The sequence below is a fragment of the Conger conger genome, chromosome 9, assembly GCF_963514075.1.
Source record: "Conger conger chromosome 9, fConCon1.1, whole genome shotgun sequence".
In the NCBI taxonomy this organism is placed as follows: Eukaryota; Metazoa; Chordata; class Actinopteri; order Anguilliformes; family Congridae; genus Conger; species Conger conger.
Window position 1 is genome coordinate 53,693,358 of NC_083768.1, and position 19,018 is coordinate 53,712,375.

Here is a 19,018-nt window from a genome sequence, read left to right on the forward strand (position 1 = left end):
GGCATATGGAAAATGGAACTGCAAGCTCCACCCTAATACAGACAGGTCCATAAATATTGGGACATCGACACAATTCTCATCTTTATGGCTCTATACACCACCACAATGGATTTGAAATGAAACGAACAAGATGTACAACAGTTTGTATATGTGCCTCCCACTTTTTAAGGGATCAAAAGTAATGGGACAAACAATCATAAATCAAACTTTCACTTTTTAATACTTGGTTGCAAATCCTTTGCAGTCAATTACAGCCTGAAGTCTGGAACGCATAGACATCACCAGACGCTGGGTTTCATCCCTGGTGGTGCTCTGCCAGGCCTCTACTGCAACTGTCTTCAGTTCCTTCTTGTTCTTGGGGCATTTTCCCTTCAGTTTTGTCTTCAGCAAGTGAACTGCATGTTCAATCGGATTCAGGTCAGGTGATTGACTAGGCCATTGCATAATATTCCACTTCTTTGCCTTTGCCTTGGTTGCTTTCGCAGTATGCTTCGGGTCATTGTCCATCTGCAGTGAAGCGCCGTCCAATGAGTTCTGAAGCATTTGGCTGAATAATATTGCCCGAAACACTTCAAAATTCATCCTGCTGCTTTTGTCAGCAGTCACATCATCAATAAATACAAGGGAACCAGTTCCATTGGCAGCCATATATGCCCACGCCATGACACTACCACCACCATGCTTCAGCAGTTCCTTTCCTTCTCCATACTCTTCCCACCATTCTGGTACAAGTTCATCTTCGTCTCATCTGTCCATAGGATGGCGTTTGGATAGTTAACTTTGGTTAACTTTGGTGACTTTTGCTCTGTTGTTTGTTTGTTAAAAAAAATAAAAAAATAAAAATAAAAAAAAAATGGCCCTTGTCCTTATCTTTGTTGTACAGGTAGCAGTTGAAATTGTACTTACCTCTAGGGTCTTTCAGCGAACTTATGCCTGGTTATGGGTATGCACTTTGTTGTACGTCGCTCTGGATAAGAGCGTCTGCCAAATGCCAATAATGTAAATGTTGTTCCAGAACTGTAAAGGCTTTTTTAGATGTTGTTTGGCAAACTCTAATCTGGTCTTCCAGTTTTTGAGGCTCACCAATGGTTTACATCTTGTGGTGAACCCTCTGTATTCACTCTGGTGAAGTCTTCTCTTGATTGTTGACTTTGACACACATATACCTACCTCCTGGAGAGTGTTCTTGATCTGGCCAACTGTTGGGAAGGGGTTTTTCTTCACCAGGGAAAGAATTCTTCTGTCATCCACCACAGTTGTTTTCTGTGGTCTTCCGGGTCTTTTGGTGTTGCGTTCTTTCTTTTTAAGAATGTTCCAAACAGTTGATTTGGCCACACCTAATGTTTTTGCCATCTCTCTGATGGGTTTGTTTTGATTTTTCAGCCTAATGATGGCTTGCTTCACTGATAGTGACAGCTCTTTGGATCTCATATTGAGAGTTGACAGCAACAGATTCAAAATGCAAATAGCACACTTGAAATGAACTCTAGACCTTTTATCTGCTCCTTGTAAATGAGATAATGAGGGAATAACACAGACCGGTTACACCTTAAAAAGTGGGAGGCACATACAGTGGTGTGAAAAAGTGTTTGCCCCCTTCCTGATTTCTTATTTTTTTGCATGTTTGTCACACTTAAATGTTTCAGATCATCAAACAAATTTAAATATTAGTCAGACAACACAAGTAAACACAAAATGCAGTTTTTAAGTGAAGGTTTTTATTATTAAGGGAGAAAAAAAATCCAAACCTACATGGCCCTGTGTGAAAAAGTGATTATCTCCCCTGTTAAAACATAACTGTGGTTTATCAAACGTGAGTTCAATTTCTCTAGCCACACCCAGGCCTGATTACTGCCATACCTGTTCTCAATCAAGAAATCACTTAAATAGGACCTGCCTGACAAAGTGAAGTAGGCCAAATGATCCTCAAAAGCTAGACATCATGTCGAGATCTAAAGAAATTCAGGAACAAATGAGAAAGAAAGCAATTGAGATCTATCAGTCTGGAAAAGGTTATAAAGCCATTTCTAAAGCATTGGGACTCCAGCGAACCACGGTGAGACCCATTATCCACAAATGGCGAAAACATGGAACAGTGGTGAACCTTCCCAGGAGTGGCCGGCTGACCAAAATTACCCCAAGAGCGCAGCGACGACTCATCCAAGAGGTCGCAAAAGACCCCACAACAACATCCAAAGAACTGCAGGCCTCACTTGCCTCAGTTAAGGTCAGTGTTCATGACTCCACCATAAGAAAGAGACTGGGCAAAAATGGCCTGCATGGCGGAGTTCCAAGACGAAAACCACTGCTGAGCAAAAAGAACATTAAGGCTCGTCTCAATTTTGCCAGAAAACATCTTGATGATCCCCAAGACTTTTGGGAAAATACTCTGGGGTCTGACGAGACAAAAGTTGAACTTTTTGGAAGGTGTGTGTCCCATTACATCTGGCGTAAAAGTAACACCGCATTTCAGAAAAAGAACATCATACCAACAGTAAAATATAGTGGTGGTAGTGTGATGGTCTGGGGCTGTTTTGCTGCTTCAGGACCTGGAAGACTTGCTGTGATAAATGGAACCATGAATTCTGCTGTTTACCAAAAAATCCTGAAGGAGAATGTCCGGCCATCTGTTCATGACCTCAAGCTGAAACGAACTTGGGTTCTGCAGCAGGACAATGATCCAAAACACACCAGCAAGTCCACCTCTGAATGGCTGAAGAAAAACAAAATGAAGACTTTGGAGTGGCCTAGTCAAAGTCCTGACCTGAATCCTATTGAGATTCTGCTGTTTACCAAAAAATCCTGAAGGAGAATGTCCGGCCATCTGTTCATGACCTCAAGCTGAAACGAACTTGGGTTCTGCAGCAGGACAATGATCCAAAACACACCAGCAAGTCCACCTCTGAATGGCTGAAGAAAAACAAAATGAAGACTTTGGAGTGGCCTAGTCAAAGTCCTGACCTGAATCCTATTGAGATGCTGTGGCATGACCTTAAAAAGGCGGTTCATGCTCTAAAAAAACCCTCCAATGTGGCTGAATTACAACAATTCTGCAAAGATGAGTGGGCCAAAATTCCTCCACAGCGCTGTAAGAGACTCATTGCAAGTTAGCGCAAACGCTTCATTGCAGTTGTTGCTGCTAAGGGTGGCCCAACCAGTTATTGGGTTTAGGGGGCAATCACTTTTTCACACAGGGCCATGTAGATTTTTTCCTCCCTTAATAATAAAAACCTTCATTTAAAAAACTGCATTTTGTGTTTACTTGTGTTGTCTTTGACTAATATTTAAATTTGTTTGATGATCTGAAACATTTAAGTGTGACAAACATGCAGAAAAATAAGAAATCAGGAAGGGGGCAAACACTTTTTCACACCACTGTATACAAACTGTTGCAATTCCTACACCGTTCAGCTGATTTGGATGTAAATACCCTCAAATTAAAGCTGAAAGTCTTCAGTTAAAGCATCTCTTGTTCGTTTCATTTCAAATCCATTGTGGTGGTGTATAGAGCCAAAAATAGGATAATTGTGTCGATGTCCCAATTTATGGACGTGACTGTAGATCACTGACCACCAAAAAGTACTACCTCATGACCTGGGACTAAAAAGGGAGATGGGAACTAGGCCCCAGGAACCAAAATTGGCCCAGGTTCCAAAAGTTCCGGAAAACATCCCCCTCGTAGAAAAGAGCCCAAAAGAAATCCGTTATTACATTACATTAACGGCATTTATCCTGAGCAAAGTTGATTAGACTAAGCAGGAGACAATCCCCACTGTTCGTCAAAAGATTTTTTAGGAGTGAGCATTGATAAAGCATAAATTCCTCACACTCCTCACACATTGACCATTTTGCCTATATCTATTTTTTATTTTTTATTTATTTATTTACTTTCAAGCCATTTAGAAAGCTGTATTTTCCCAAACTTACTTGCAACGTCAGATCCTGCTCCAACTTCACTTACGCCAAGACAGCACACTTTGTCTCCTGATATCGTAGGAACCAAAAACGCCTCCTTCAACTCAGGGGAGCCAAACCTATAATTTCACATTAAGCAATAATTAATATTCTATTCAGCAATATGTTAAACGAGAACACTACCACGTTATATACCAAAAACAAAATCAACTTTAATCAGCCAAGAATTCTCAAATGTATTCAGTTACAATAACTAATGCAGCAACAACAATTCTAATATTTAACCATGAATAATAACTTGATTCTATAGTAATACGCTTTAAACAATTCCATTCACCATATAATTCTTCTCCAATCCCCACACACCGAGGGTAAAGTACCTGGCCAGTGCAGGTGTAGCCATGTCAGTCTGCACCCCTATTGCCATTGGGACCCCCCCACAGCGAATGTTGCCAAGCTCCTCTGACACAGCAACACTGTAACTGAAGTCGAGGCCCAAGCCACCATACTCTGAACAAAGACAGAGAGAAGGCACTCAGATGGGCATTTTCACACGTTTTAATCAGTTCAAAATTTAAATTGTAATGGAAAAATAGTACAGAATATATTTTACCAAAATTTTACAATCATTCTATACACATATGCTTATCGTTTATTTTTATGGAAATTAAAAACAAACATCAGAGAATATCCCTGCCTGGACTCGTCTCCTAAACCTCCAACATGAAATATTCTCAGCGTTCATCTCAACGGGAGAGTTGGGTGTGGGGAAGCAGCCATTTTGTGCAGGCTGGATTTTCACATTATGGGACCCCTTGAGGTCCTGTGTTTTTCTCAATTTCATCTTCTCATACTCCATGGCATGTGGGAGCAGCCATCAGCAGAGACAGCCACAAGGCATACATATATATACGCACACGTGTATGCGCACACGTGTATGCGCACACGTGTATACACGCATATATATATATATATACACGTATATACACACACGCATATATATATATATATATACGTATATACACACACGCATATATATATATACGTATATACACACAGCATATATATATATACGTATATACACACACGCATATATATATATACGTATATACACACACGCATATATATATATATATATATACGTATATACACACACGCATATATATATATACGTATATACACACACGCATATATATATATACACACACACGCATATATATATATATACACACACGCATATATATATATACGTATATACACACACGCATATATATATACGTATATACACACACGCATATATATATACGTATATACACACACGCATATATATATATATACACGTATATACACACACGCATATATATATATATATATATACACACGCATATATATATATATATATATACACACGTATATACACACACGCATATATATATATACGTATATACACACACGCATATATATATATATACGTATATACACACACGCATATATATATATATACGTATATACACACACGTATATATATATACGTATATACACACACGTATATATATATACGTATATACACACACGCATATATGTATATATGTGTATGTATACATATGTATATATGTGTATGTATACATATACACACATATATACATAAATATACAATGTATATATGTATGTATGCATGTCTGTATGCATGTATATATGCATACATGTATATATACACACATATACATTTACATTACATTATTGGCATTTGGCAGACGCTCTTATCCAGAGCGACGTACAACAAAGTGCATACCCATAACCAGGGATAAGTTCGCTGAAAGACCCTAGAGGGAAGTACAATTTCAACTGCTACCTGTACAACAAAGATAAGGACAAGGGCCATTTTTTTTTTTTTTTTTTTTTTTTAAATAAACTAACAAACAGCAAAAGTGACCAAAGTTAACTATCCAAACACTGCTTACCTAGCCAACTAAAAATACCGATACACAAAGCAAGTCACAGAGACAACAATTAAGGTTCACAGGGAGGTAGGGAGGGATGGGGAGAGGTGCTGCTTGAAGAGGTGTGTCTTCAGCTTGCGCTTGAAGGTGGGGAGAGATTCTATAGTTCTGACCTCAACGGGGAGTTCGTTCCACCACTGTGGAGCCAGAACAGACAGTAGTCGTGAGCGTGAGGTGGAGGTTCTGAGAGGGGGAGGTGCCAAGCGGCCTGTGGAGGCTGAACGAAGAGGTCTGGCAGGGGTGTAGGGTCTGATGATTTTTTTCAGATAAGCTGGGGAAGACCCTTTAACTGCTTGGAAGGCTAGCACCAATGTTTTGAATTTGATGCGAGCCATGACAGGCAGCCAGTGGAGGGAAGTAAGCAGGGGGGATGATGTGTGAGTATTTGGGAAGGTTGAAGACCAGACGAGCTGCTGCATTCTGGATGAGTTGGAGGGGTCTGATGGCGAACGCTGGGAGGCCAGCCAAGAGGGAATTGCAGTAGTCCAGGCGGGACAGAACCATCGCTTGGACCAGGAGCTGGGTCGAGTAGGGGGTGAGAAAGGGGCGGATTCTCCGTATGTTGTATAGGAAGAACCTGCAAGACCGGGTCACCGCCGCAATGTTCTCGGAAAGGGACAGTCTGCTGTCCATCACCACGCCGAGGTTCCTTGCACTGGGTGACGGCGTGAGTGTGGTATCCCCGAGAGAAATGGAGATGGATATACATATATACACATATACGTATACACACACACCCATGTACGTACATGCATATACACATATAAACACACACACGTACATAAATATACATACATAACATAGACATAAATATACATACACACTAATATATATATATATATATATATATATGTCTATGTACAGTGGTGTGAAAGTGTTTGCTCCCTTCCTGATGTTTTTTTTATTTTTTTGGCATGTATTTTTTGCATGTTTTTTTGCATGTTCAAGAAACATACATATATATATATATGCATATGTATATGTATACACACATATACATAATATAATAAATATAATATATATATATATACATATATATATATATATACATATATACATATACATATATACATATACATATACATATATATATATACATATACATATATATATATACATATACATATATATATATATACATATATATATACATATATATATACATATATACATATATATATACATATATATATACATATATATATACATATATATACATATATATACATATATATATGGTGGGATCTTTATCTACATCTACATCTGATCAAATGGCTGTAACTTTTACCAAATAATGAAACTTTTTTACCGAGTAGAAATTTGGGAATGCATTGGAAAAAGTAATTTATATGTGCCTCCAAACCGGATGGTGAAAATAATTTCAATAAAGTAACAAAATTAGTGAAGTTCCTCAAGATTAAGCACAAAGGAAAGTGTGCATTGCTATGGGATAAATGGCTCCAAGAGAAGAGAACATGGGATGTGGCTCTGTGCCCACCTATCTTCACCTTTCACCCAGTTCAGTTAATCTGTAAACGTCAGCCAGAACACTCAGGACGGCTGTGAAAAGGGGTCAGACGAGCAGCTGAAGCAAACAAGGGAAGCCAATGGCAAAGTTGAGGAAACAGCCGCAGCTGCAGATATAAAACTTCTGCAGGACTAGAGTGCTGTAGTGGATACATGACAGAAGGGAAGAGTGTGCATTCTTCACGCCTTGTGAAAACAGCTGGGTGAAGTTCAGGGGTGGAGAGGAAAACAGAGACACTTGCTGATAAACAGCAATATGGGCCATAGCTATCCCACTTCAGTAAAAAATCAAAATTGGATTTATACAGACAGGACAGACACACGCAGAAAACATTATATACTTTTCAAGTTATAGATCAGTAGCAAATCTTTTTTTTCTGTGTGAAATAGTCTAGTCAGAAATGTTTAATGTCTAATTAAAACAATAATTACATTCTAATTAATATTTTTAGTTGACTATATTACATCTTTTTGGTAATACAATGCATACATAATGCAATAGACCTAATACATACCTATACAGTACAGATGTGAACAGATGTTTAAAAAAAAAAAAGTAAAATTGCAGTCCCTTTACTAAATATCTGAATGGCTTCATAATGTTATAATATAGTAGATAACAGTGAAAAAAAACACTAACAGCTGTAGCAGCAAAAGGGTGGGGTTGTAGAAATGAATCTAATCCAGATGTACGAATCCTGGAATGTATTCATAGGTACTGAAATGGACCAGGGGGTTGAAACAGACTGTGGAACACCAAAAAACAGGTGACAAACCTTAACTAAACCATATATTTTAATAGCTGTGGGCTGTTTGGGGGGGGAGGGCATATCGGTATCACAGATTATAAATTATCCTCCATATGATTGCATCTGTTCAGCATTCTCGAGATCTATAGTATCAAGAACATCAACACTAGATATGCCAAGCATTAACCGTCACAGTAAGCACTAAATGGATAGATGGATATACAGTCCCCTCCAAAAGTATTGGAACAGCAAGGTCAATTCCTTTGTTTTTGCTGTAGACTGAAGAAAATTGAGATGTACAGCTTTTCACAAATTTCAGCTTTTATTTCCTAGTATTTTTTTCTTGATTTGTTAAACAATTTAGAACATATCACTTTTTGTATCAGACCACCGACTATTTAGGTGAGCAAAAGTATTGGAACATGTGATTGACAGATGTTTCTTGTTGCCCAGATGTGTCCTGTTAGATTGAGTAATCATTACAATTTTATTGAGTGTTATTTAGTTTAATTTACTTAAATAGTCTCTGTTCCAATACTTTTGCTCACTTAAAAATTGGGTGGTCTAATACCAAAGGTGCTATGTTCTGAGTAATTTAACACATCTTGGTGTAAATACCAGGAAATAAAAGCTGAAATTCTGAATTATTGTATTGTGCTCATCTTTTTCATCTCAACCCCAAATGTATTCATTGTATTGCAAGAACAAAGGAATTGGTCTTGCTGTTCCAATAGTTTTGGAGGGGACTATATTACACCAATGAATGCGATTTCCTTGTGGTAGAAAAAATTGTGACAAGCACTTCAATGAAAATCATTCCAAGCTGCCAGATGCCAGCAGTACATGCTATCAGGGGAAGATAAGTCATGATCCTTACTGAAATAAGACTATTTACTGTCAGTTCTTCTAATGATGTAATAACAAGATAGGAGTGGCGGGGTCAATGTAATTACGCCTGAGTTTGACAAGCACTGAATGGAAGCTTCCCCTTTGTGTCCACCAATACCTTCAAACCCAGAGAGTATTTCAAATTTGCCTCATGTAATCACTGTGCCATTTCCTTTCACTTATTTTGTGGTGACATTCATTGTTCTTGCCATAAACCAATGACGTCCTACGTGTTGAAATTCAAGCAAAGTACAAAATGATCTGTGGCGGGTCTTTTTGTTGTTTTTTATTTGTATTTTTTCCAGAAGGTGCTGCTCAAGTACATAATTCATCATGTCCTTGATATGTCTTGTAGCAGAACCACCAGGTTCTGTGGAAGTTTAAACCATTTAATCTGAACTCCGCCAGTTACTGTAATAAAAGGCTCTTCCCACAGCAAAAGTGTTTGTCTAATTGAACAAAGGAGTTCAGGAAGACATTAACCAAAAAAAATATATATTTTTTTATTTTGTCTTCAACTATCAGACACTGTTTGTTATACAGTCCCCTCCAAAATATATGTCAATTCCTTTGTTTTTGCTATACATTGAAGACAATTGGGTTTGAGGTCAAAAGATATACATGAGATGACAGATCCGAATTTCAGCTTTTATTTCCTGGTATTTTTTACCTAGATTTGTTAAACAACTTAAGAGCATATCACCTTTTGTATCAGACCACCCAATTTTTAGGTGAGCAAAAGTATTGGAACAAGTGATTGACAGACGTTTCTTGTTGCCCAGGTGTGTCCTGTTAGATTGAGTAATTGAGTAAACACTAACTAGTTCTGAATGTCTACTCTTGGTTTTAGCCTTGGATTTTGCCTGTGACGACTGCATTTGTGTTAGAATAGATGAACCAAGATAAAGACCAGAGAGCTGTCTTTGGGAGAAAAGCAACCCATTTGAAAGGCTAGGAAAGATGGGAAATCGATCAGAGCCATTGCACAAGCATTGAGGATAGCTTGTACAACAACTTGGAATGTCCTGAAAAAGAAAGAAACCGCTGGTGTACTGAGCAACAGACATCAAACAGGTCGACCAAGGAAAACAACAGCAGTTCAAGACAGAAACATTGTCACACTTTGAAGAAAAACAACAAAACAGTCAATGACATCACAAACAATCTCCACAAGGCAGGAGTGAAGGTCTTTCAATTAACAGTTCAAAGAAGACTTAGAGAGCAGCAATATAGAGGCAATATCACAAGATGCAAACCACTCATCAGGAATAAGAATCGGAAGGCAAAATTACAATTTGCAAAGAAGTACAGAGATGAGCCACAGTTTTACGGACTGATGAGATCAAGATTAACCTCTACGCAAGTGATGTAAAGGCCTAAGTGTGGAGAAAGAAGGGATCTGCTCATGATCCAAAACACACAAGCTCATCTGTGAAGCATGGCGGAGGAAGTGTCATGGCTTGAGATTGCATTGCTGCTTCTGGCCTGGGCTTACTAATCTTTATTGATTATGTAGCTCATGATGGGAGCAGCATGATGAATTCAGAAGTCTACAAAAACATTGTCAACTTAAGAGAAATGCGTCCAAAATAATTGGGAGGAACCATGCAGCTAGACAATGAGCCAAAACATACTGCCAACACAACCAAGGATTACATTAGGGAGAAAAAGTGGAAGATTTTAGACTGACCAGTTCAATCACCAGACATTAACCCAATTGAGCATGCATTTCACCTCCTGAAGAGGAGATTGAAAGGAAAAACCTTGCGAAACAAACAACTGAAATAGGCTGGAGTGCAAAAGAAGATTGCAACAGTTTGGTGATGTCAATGGGTGGCTGGCTTGATGCAGTTATTTCAATCAAAAGATATGCTACCAAATATGAAGTGTCATTTACTTTCATTTACTTAAATAGTCTCTGTTCCAATACTTTTGCTCACTTAAAAATTGGGTTGTCTAATACCAAAGGTGCTATGTTCTGAGTAGTTTAACACATCTCGGTGTAAATACCAGGAAATAAAAGCTGAAATTCTGAATTATTGTATTGTGCTCATCTTTTTCATCTCAACCCCAAATATATTCATTGTATTGCAAGAACAAAGGAATTGGTCTTGCTGTTCCAATAGTTTTGGAGGGGACTATATTACACCAATGAATGTGATTTCCTTGTGGTAGTAAAAATTGTGACAAGCACTTCAATGAAAATGAATTCCAAGCTGCCAGATGCCAGCAGTGTATGCTATCAGGGGAAGATAGTCTTATTTCAGTAAGGATCATGACTTATTTACGGTCAGTTCTTCTAATGATGTAATAACAAGATAGGAGTGGCGGGGTCAATGTAATTACGCCTAGGTTTGACAAGCACTGAATGGAAGCTTCCCCTTTGTGTCCACCAATACCTTCAAAACCAGAGAGTATTTCAAATTTGCCTCATGTAATCACTGTGCCATTTCCTTTCACTTATTTTGTGGTGACATTCATTGTTCTTGCCATAAACCAATGACGTCCTACGTGTTGAAATTCAAGCAAAGTACAAAATGATCTGTGGTGGGTCTTTTTGTTGTTTTTTATTTGTATTTTTTCCAGAAGGTGCTGCTCAAGTACATAATTCATCATGTCCTTGATATGTCTTGTAGCAGAACCACCAGGTTCTCTGGAAGTTTAAACCATTTAATCTGAACTCTGCCAGTTACTGTAATAAAAGGCTCCTCCCACAGCAAAAGTGTTTGTCTAGTTGAACCAGGAGTTCAGGAAGGCATTAACACAAAAAGATTTACACGAGTTTCGTCTTTAACTATCAGACACTGTTTATGTTACACAGTGCCCTATTTGTCAATTCCTTTGTTTTTGCTATATATTGAAGACAAGGGTTTGAGGTCAAAAGATATACATGAGATGACAGATCCGAATTTCAGCTTTTATTTCCTGGTATTTTTTATCTAGACTTGTTAAACAACTTAGAGCATATCACCTTTTGTATCAGACCACCCTATTTTTAGGTGAGCAAAAGTATTGGAACATGGCAGGTGTTTATGTTGCGCAGATGTGTCTTATTAGATTGATTCGTTAAACAATAAATAGGTTTGAATGTCTACTCTTGGCTTTAGCCTTAGATTCAGCCTGTGATGGGTTAGAAAAGATAAACCAACATGAAGACCAGAGAGCTGTCTTTTGGAAAAAAGCAGGCCATTTTGAAGAGGGGAAATCACAAACATTGCGCAAGCATTGGGGAAAGCTTGCACAACAACTTGGAACGTGCTGAAAGAAACTGCTGGTGTACTGAGCAACAGACATCAAGCAGGCCGACTAAGGAAAACAACAGCAGTTCACGACAGAAACATTGTGAGAACTGTGAAGAAAACCCAAAAAACATTAGTCAGTGACATCACAAAATCTCCATAGGGCAGGGGTGAAGGCATCTCAATCAACCGTTCAAAGAAGACTTATAGAGCAGCAATATAGAGGCTATACCAAAATATGCAAACCACTCATCAATAGTAAGAATCAGAAGGCAAGATTACAGTTTGCAAAGTACAGAGATGAGCCAAAAAAGTTCTGGAACAAAGTTTGAGACCAAGATTAACCTCTAACAAAGTGGAGAAAGAAGGGATGTGCTCATGATCAAAAACATACGAGCTCATCAGTAAACCAGTAAAGACTGGCCAAGTCAATCACCAGACCTTAACCAAATTGAGCATACATTTCACCTCCTGAAGAAGAAATTGAAGGGAAAAATTGAACTGAAAGAGGCTGCAGTAAAAGCCTGGAAAAGCATCACAAAAGAAGAATGCAACAGTTTGGTGATGTCAATGGGTCGTAGCCAGTTCTGCAAGCAAGGTATATGCTACCAAATATTACGTTTTTTTTTTATTTGTATTTACTTAAATACTCTCTGATGGTCTGAAGAAAATTGGCTATGTTCCAAGCAGTTTAAACACATCTAGGTGTAAATACCAGGAAATAAAAGCCGGAATTTTGAACCCTCGTCTCGTGTTCATCTTTTTATCTCAAGTCCAAATGTATTCAGTGCATTGCAAAAACAAAGGAATTGGCCATGTTGTTCCAATACTTTTGGAGGGGACTGTACATCCAATATTAATGTCAGAAGGTAGGGAGTTGATTTATTTAGCATCCATATACCTACAGTGGCTTCAGAAATGGAATTCTGCCCAAAGCGTAAAATGTTGTCTCATCAGACCAGAGAATCTTTTTCCTCATGATTTAAATGCCACTTGGCAAACTCCAAGCAGGCTGTCACATACCTTTTACTCAAGAGTGGTTTCCGTCTAGACATTCTACCATAAAGGCCTGATTTGTGGAGTGCTGCTAAAATGGTTGTCCTTCCAGCAGGTTCTCCCATTTCTGCAGAGGACTTTGAGTGCTGTTACAATTACCGTTGGGTTGTCACCAGCCTGACCAAGGACCTTCTTGCCCAGTTACTCAGTTAGGCCGGACAGCCAACTCAAGGAAGAGTCCTGGTTGTTGGTCGTTCTTTCATTTCACAATTATTGAGGCCAATGTGCTCCTGGAAACACTTTAGAAATGTTTATTTTTCCCTTGCCCTTACCTACAGTACTGTGCAAACATCTTAGGCACCTGTACAACACAGATAAGATTCTTTCAAAAATAATTCAATGAAAGGTCCTAAATAAACGTACTATACATTTTACATTACATTTTAGTAATTTGGCAGAATAGTTGAAAACGGAATCAAATCAATATTTTTTGTGACCACCCTTCGGTGTTAAAACTGCATCACTTCTCTGAGATATAGAACTGCAGGAAAGCGTTGGCTAACATTATCAGCAGGGAGGTTGTTCCAAGCATGTCGGAGAACTTGCCACAGTCTCCTACTTTGTTTGGCTCCTTGCTTCTGATCCCAGACAGCCTTGATCAAGTTTTTGTGTAAAAAGTAGTCAATTGTTTACAATAATATGTTACTTTTTAAAATGAAATACAAAAAAGTCTCTAAAATTAAATATTTTGGAAAATGAATATTTGGAAATCTCAAGACTTCTGCACAGTACTGTATGCCACAATTTTATTGTGGATGTTTACGGAGAGTTCCTAGGACTTCATGGCTTGGTTTTTGTCCTGACATGCAGTGCGAATTGTGGGACCTTATATACACAGATGTATAATATGTGTAGACTATGTCCAATCAATTCAACTTGCAAAGGGTGGAGAATCACGTTCAAGACACATCAAGGATAATAAAAGTAAAGGGGATGCACCTGACCACAATTTGGAGTAAACAGCAAAGGGTCTGAATACTTATGTAAATGGGAGATTTCAATTTAGAATTTTTAATACATTTGCTAAGAATTCTAACGACATGTTTTCACTGTCATTATGGGTTATTGAGTGTAGACTGATTGGCAAAAATGGCAATTTTATCCATTTAAAAATAAATCTACAACACAAAGTGTGCAAAAAATGAAGGGGTGTGAGAACAGCCAGGCTAAAGTGGCCAGCCAGCTTTTAGAAGGGTTAAATTCTCTACCACTTTACCTGATGCAGACAAGCAAGAATAAATCAAGTGTTGCTTTCCTGTGTGTTCCGAGATTTTTCGGCCATAAAAATATCACTTTATGCTTCAGACTAAGCTGGCACTGAACGAGACTTATATAACTACATAAGTGTAACACTTCAATGATCTATTATCGTCAAAATATTTTATTTAATACACTAATATTTTCAGACAAAGCCATTCCACACCATATTTTTCATATATTGCAATGGAATGTCTCCATAAATGGTCCATTGGTAAAAGTACTCAATACAAGGGTTTACTGCACCACCTCAATACCAGATAAATATTGCATGTGAATGATGATTAGATCCAGTATTGATAGAATTGATAGGTTTCTTGAATCTCCTGAATTCCAGAAGAAAAGGCAGCACTGATGTGTATCAGTAATATAAAATTTAATTGAAAATCAAAGAAGGTCATATCTTTGCACTCCTCCTGAACTGCTCAAAATAGCAATAACATAACTTGAATAAAACCGATAACAGAAATGCTCCTTAAAAGACTGAAAAGACTCAGGAGTCTTAAAAAAGATAAGTAATGACAGCTGACATAAGACAGACATGCCCCCTCACTTTTCAGCACGTTCTGAGAAAAATGGAAACCAGATTTTAGTTCCTTTGGAAAGTATAAGCTGTTGTTATCTTAAAAAGGTTCATGCAGAACAGCTTCCAAATTCCCCATCATTTATACTTTTGAATTAGCACTTTAATCCCTTTAGTTAAACAAAAAGTATTACTTTTGGTAGTAGGAATGAAATGGTGTTTATCATTCATCTTCTCCTTGGTCCAATATCCATGAAGTTTACAACATCACACCAAAGCAATAATTCTCTGGCAAGATTAGTCCAAGAACAGGGTTTCTTCTAAAATTCTGACAGTCTTTTAAAAGGGCACACATTCCAACCATGTCTCATCAACACTTGTTGCACAAATCTGCCTTTACACAGAACGGGTGACATTAAACACTCTGTATCCAGGACAGTCTGTGTGTCCTTCCCTTTAATCCTGTGTGCAAATCTGTCCCTCTCACAGTCAGCACTTTCTCCTAATGCACAGCTTGCTCTCATCTGACCTGCAGATTGAAGAACCAATTATTTCCCCACAACATATATGTATTCACAACATTGTCCTGTTTTTAAAATTCCAAGAGAAAAAGGAAGAAAAAAACCTATGCTAATTTGGACCTGTAATCCAAAAGCCTCAGTGTTAGTCTCGTCTTTTCTACAGCACGACACAAGCGCCAGTGCCGCAGCATTGAGAATGAGACACTGCAGATGATTCAAGAGATGCAAGTGGCAGCACAAAGGAAAATCCTGGCCGGAAGAGAATTTGCTTGTGCACATTTTAGTGAGCAGGGACATGCTTGAAGCTATTCACATTTAAAGTTCCTCACTGAATTAGATTACAGTATATCACCATACAATTGTATGACAAAATGTAAATAACCTATTGTTCTTTCATATTAACTACAGCAGTATTTTAATTTCAAATAAAAACCTGAAATATACTAAAATGTGGCTTCCATTACATTAACATTGGTTTCGGTTACCCTTCAGTCAACCTCTATGCAAGTCAATAATTTCCATATTTCTTATGTTCTGCATTTTCTTACGTTCAGTTCCATTGAAGGGATATTTCTGTCATATGCTGATAGCAGAGGGGTAGAGGCGACATGGCTCAGGCAGTAAGAGCAGTTGTCTGGCAGTCGGAGGGTTGCCGGTTCGATCCCCCGCCCAGGCTGTGTCGAAGTGTCCCTGAGCAAGACACCTAACCCCCAAATGCTCCTGACGAGCTGGTCGGGGCCTTGCATGGCAGCCAATCGCCGTCAGTGTGCGAGTGTGTGTATGAATGGGTGAATGGAGAAGCATCAATTGTACAGTGCTTTGGATAAAGGCGCTATATAAATGCCTGCCATTTACCATTTAGAGGCCGGCAATTGAAGACTAGACATTTCTGTATAAAATCCATTATCAATTACATTTTTGTAAAAATGTCCTACATTTGTGCTAATAGTAAGTGGTAGCTGTTCTTGTACTAAAAGCTATATTTAATCATCAATTACATTTTTGTAAAAATAACCTACATTTCTTCCATTGAGTGCTTGTACCAAAGGCTATATTTAAGGTATCACAAGCTTTGATGTTATTCTTTGTCACCTGGAGGGCTTTTCAAGTAATGAGATATTTTTATTTTAAAAGAGACTCAAATGCACTCTATTAACACTGGCAACAGAATGCATCAAGTGGGATACATTGCTTTGTTTTTGTGGATGTAATTTCTATTAATCTGATTCGAGAATGGTGAAGAACGATGGATACCTATTGGCTTGGTGACCCCCAGGAACCCTGCGTTTCCAAGGATCTTAAAAATCTTGTGGGCCGGGAATTGTCCTGCCTTTTCCCATTCGTCAACATATGGATTTATCTCTTGCCCAATTATCTGCAATAAAGAAGAAACCAAAACCAGAGATTTCCATGAGACTGCATGCTCCATGCTGTGGAAAATTCTTTCTACAGTCTGAGACATTAACGGTGTTCTCATTGTTATTTAAGTTCTCATACATCCAGCCTTCTTGAATATTTGCAGGTGGATCTTAACACGATGCAGTCATGGGAGCCGGTCGCAAATATGAGCCGTGTGTGTATGTGTTTGGGGGAAAACACTGATATTATCTCTTATTGTGCAACCTGTCATAATATGCCAGCAGTCTCTATCAGTAACCAGGGAAGTGGATTGCGGCAGGGCTGCAAAACTGTACCTCAATAAAATGTGTGAATGAGTAGACTTCCAAGTGGCTCAGTCATGACTACAGGTTGAGGCATTTCTCTTCCAGGGAAGATTTTTATTGCATATATGGGAAAAACAATCCATGTGCAAATGGAAGGAGACCAAAAGGAATGGTGTTATATCATGGCAGACTCTTCAATAAAAAAAATTACCCAAAGTCAATTGTATACATCTTGTGAGCAAACAAACATGACATTTTAACCCTATCAACTTTGCGCCCCTGTGGTTGAATTGTCAGCATCACAAATTATTGTTGCGCTCATATTTATATAATGCAAAAAGCTGACATAATAAAACTGCAAAATGGCAATGCTAGATTGCCAGAACAGCAGTTTAGATGCTTATCAGCCTCTTATTTGCAAAGCAGGGCAATAAAACTCTAGCCTCCCCCTTGCCACACTCACGGTACACAACCCGCACCTCACCACAGACTCAGACAATAAAAGGCATCCAAAAAAATAAAATTAAGAAGTTGCATTAATAATATGTATTTTTTTTTTTTTTTTTACTTACTTTTATTGCATATGGAAATATGTCGGCATTTCCGATTTGGTAGAAAAAAGTTTTTTTTTGCAAACTATTTGATACAGACATACACTCAGACATACGTGTGCTCAGAGATGCTCTTCTGCATACCACTGTTGTAATGTATGGATATTTTCATTACCGTCACTTTCCTGTCAGCTTTGACCAGTCTGTCCATTCTCATCAACAAGGTGTTTGTCTGCCGAACTGCTGCTCACTGTGTATTTTTTATTTATTTTTTTTGCACCATTCTTTGCAAACTCTAGGGACTAGTGTGCGTGAAAATACCAGGAGATCAGCAGTTTCTGAGATACTGCCACCAACAATCATTCCAAGTCGGTGTAATAAAGTAAAAATGTTCCAAATAAAGTGTGCAGTGAGTATTTATGGAACCAAATATCCCACCTGGTTATGAAGCTACGACTATTCTGACTAATGTTAAACTTTATTTCTTCATCCGTTTTTCTAGAAAACGATATATTTCCCAGGACTGTAACTAAGCGAATGTATAGTGGTTTAGGGTTTCATTTTCACAACCACGACCAGGTGGCAAATTTGAGGGTATAGGGTATATCTTCCACCGCAGCAGTTAACCTCATTAGCACTGGCATCTTGTATAGAATTAAAAAATTGATCCTATAGTGGGATTTTGCTGTTTTTGGTTGGTGCGACAGAAATTTTCAGTGCTGTTGACCGTATTAAATTCTTTCATCCTGTGTTCGGGAGATTGTGCAGTTATTTTGCTTCTAAAACTGGAGAGGGACGCAAAGTTACAAGCAATATATTGTAATACATGTTAACTTCATGTAACGTAAACGCTCTGTTCTGAACACCAAGTTAGCTCACCATGTCATTGTATGCTGAAATTGATGGCGTATGTGACTCATACCATTAATGAAAATTGAAGGAATTATACTATACAATACACACAAAAGAAAGCTGATCTGGAAGTAATTTTCTAGTTATTCATCAGGAAAATTGGTGAAACATGGTGCGCTAACTTGGTGTTCAGAATCGAGTATTTAAATACATCAAGTTAACATTACAATATATTGCTTGTAACGTTGCATCCTTGTCCAGCTTTAGAAGCGAATA

General features: G+C 38.2%; 1 protein-coding gene across 1 annotated transcript in view; it reads right to left on the reverse strand.

The window, feature by feature from the left end:
- The window catches only part of zgc:85777 (uncharacterized protein LOC405871 homolog), a 35,883-nt gene that overhangs the window by 9,089 nt on the left and 7,776 nt on the right, over positions 1-19,018 (reverse strand). The window contains exons 2-4 of the mRNA XM_061255627.1: positions 16,930-17,050; positions 4,296-4,425; positions 3,928-4,034 (exon numbers count right to left, since the gene is read on the reverse strand). Coding sequence (XP_061111611.1) covers positions 3,928-4,034; positions 4,296-4,425; positions 16,930-17,050 — 358 coding nt within the window. The remainder of the gene's footprint in view (positions 1-3,927; positions 4,035-4,295; positions 4,426-16,929; positions 17,051-19,018) is intronic.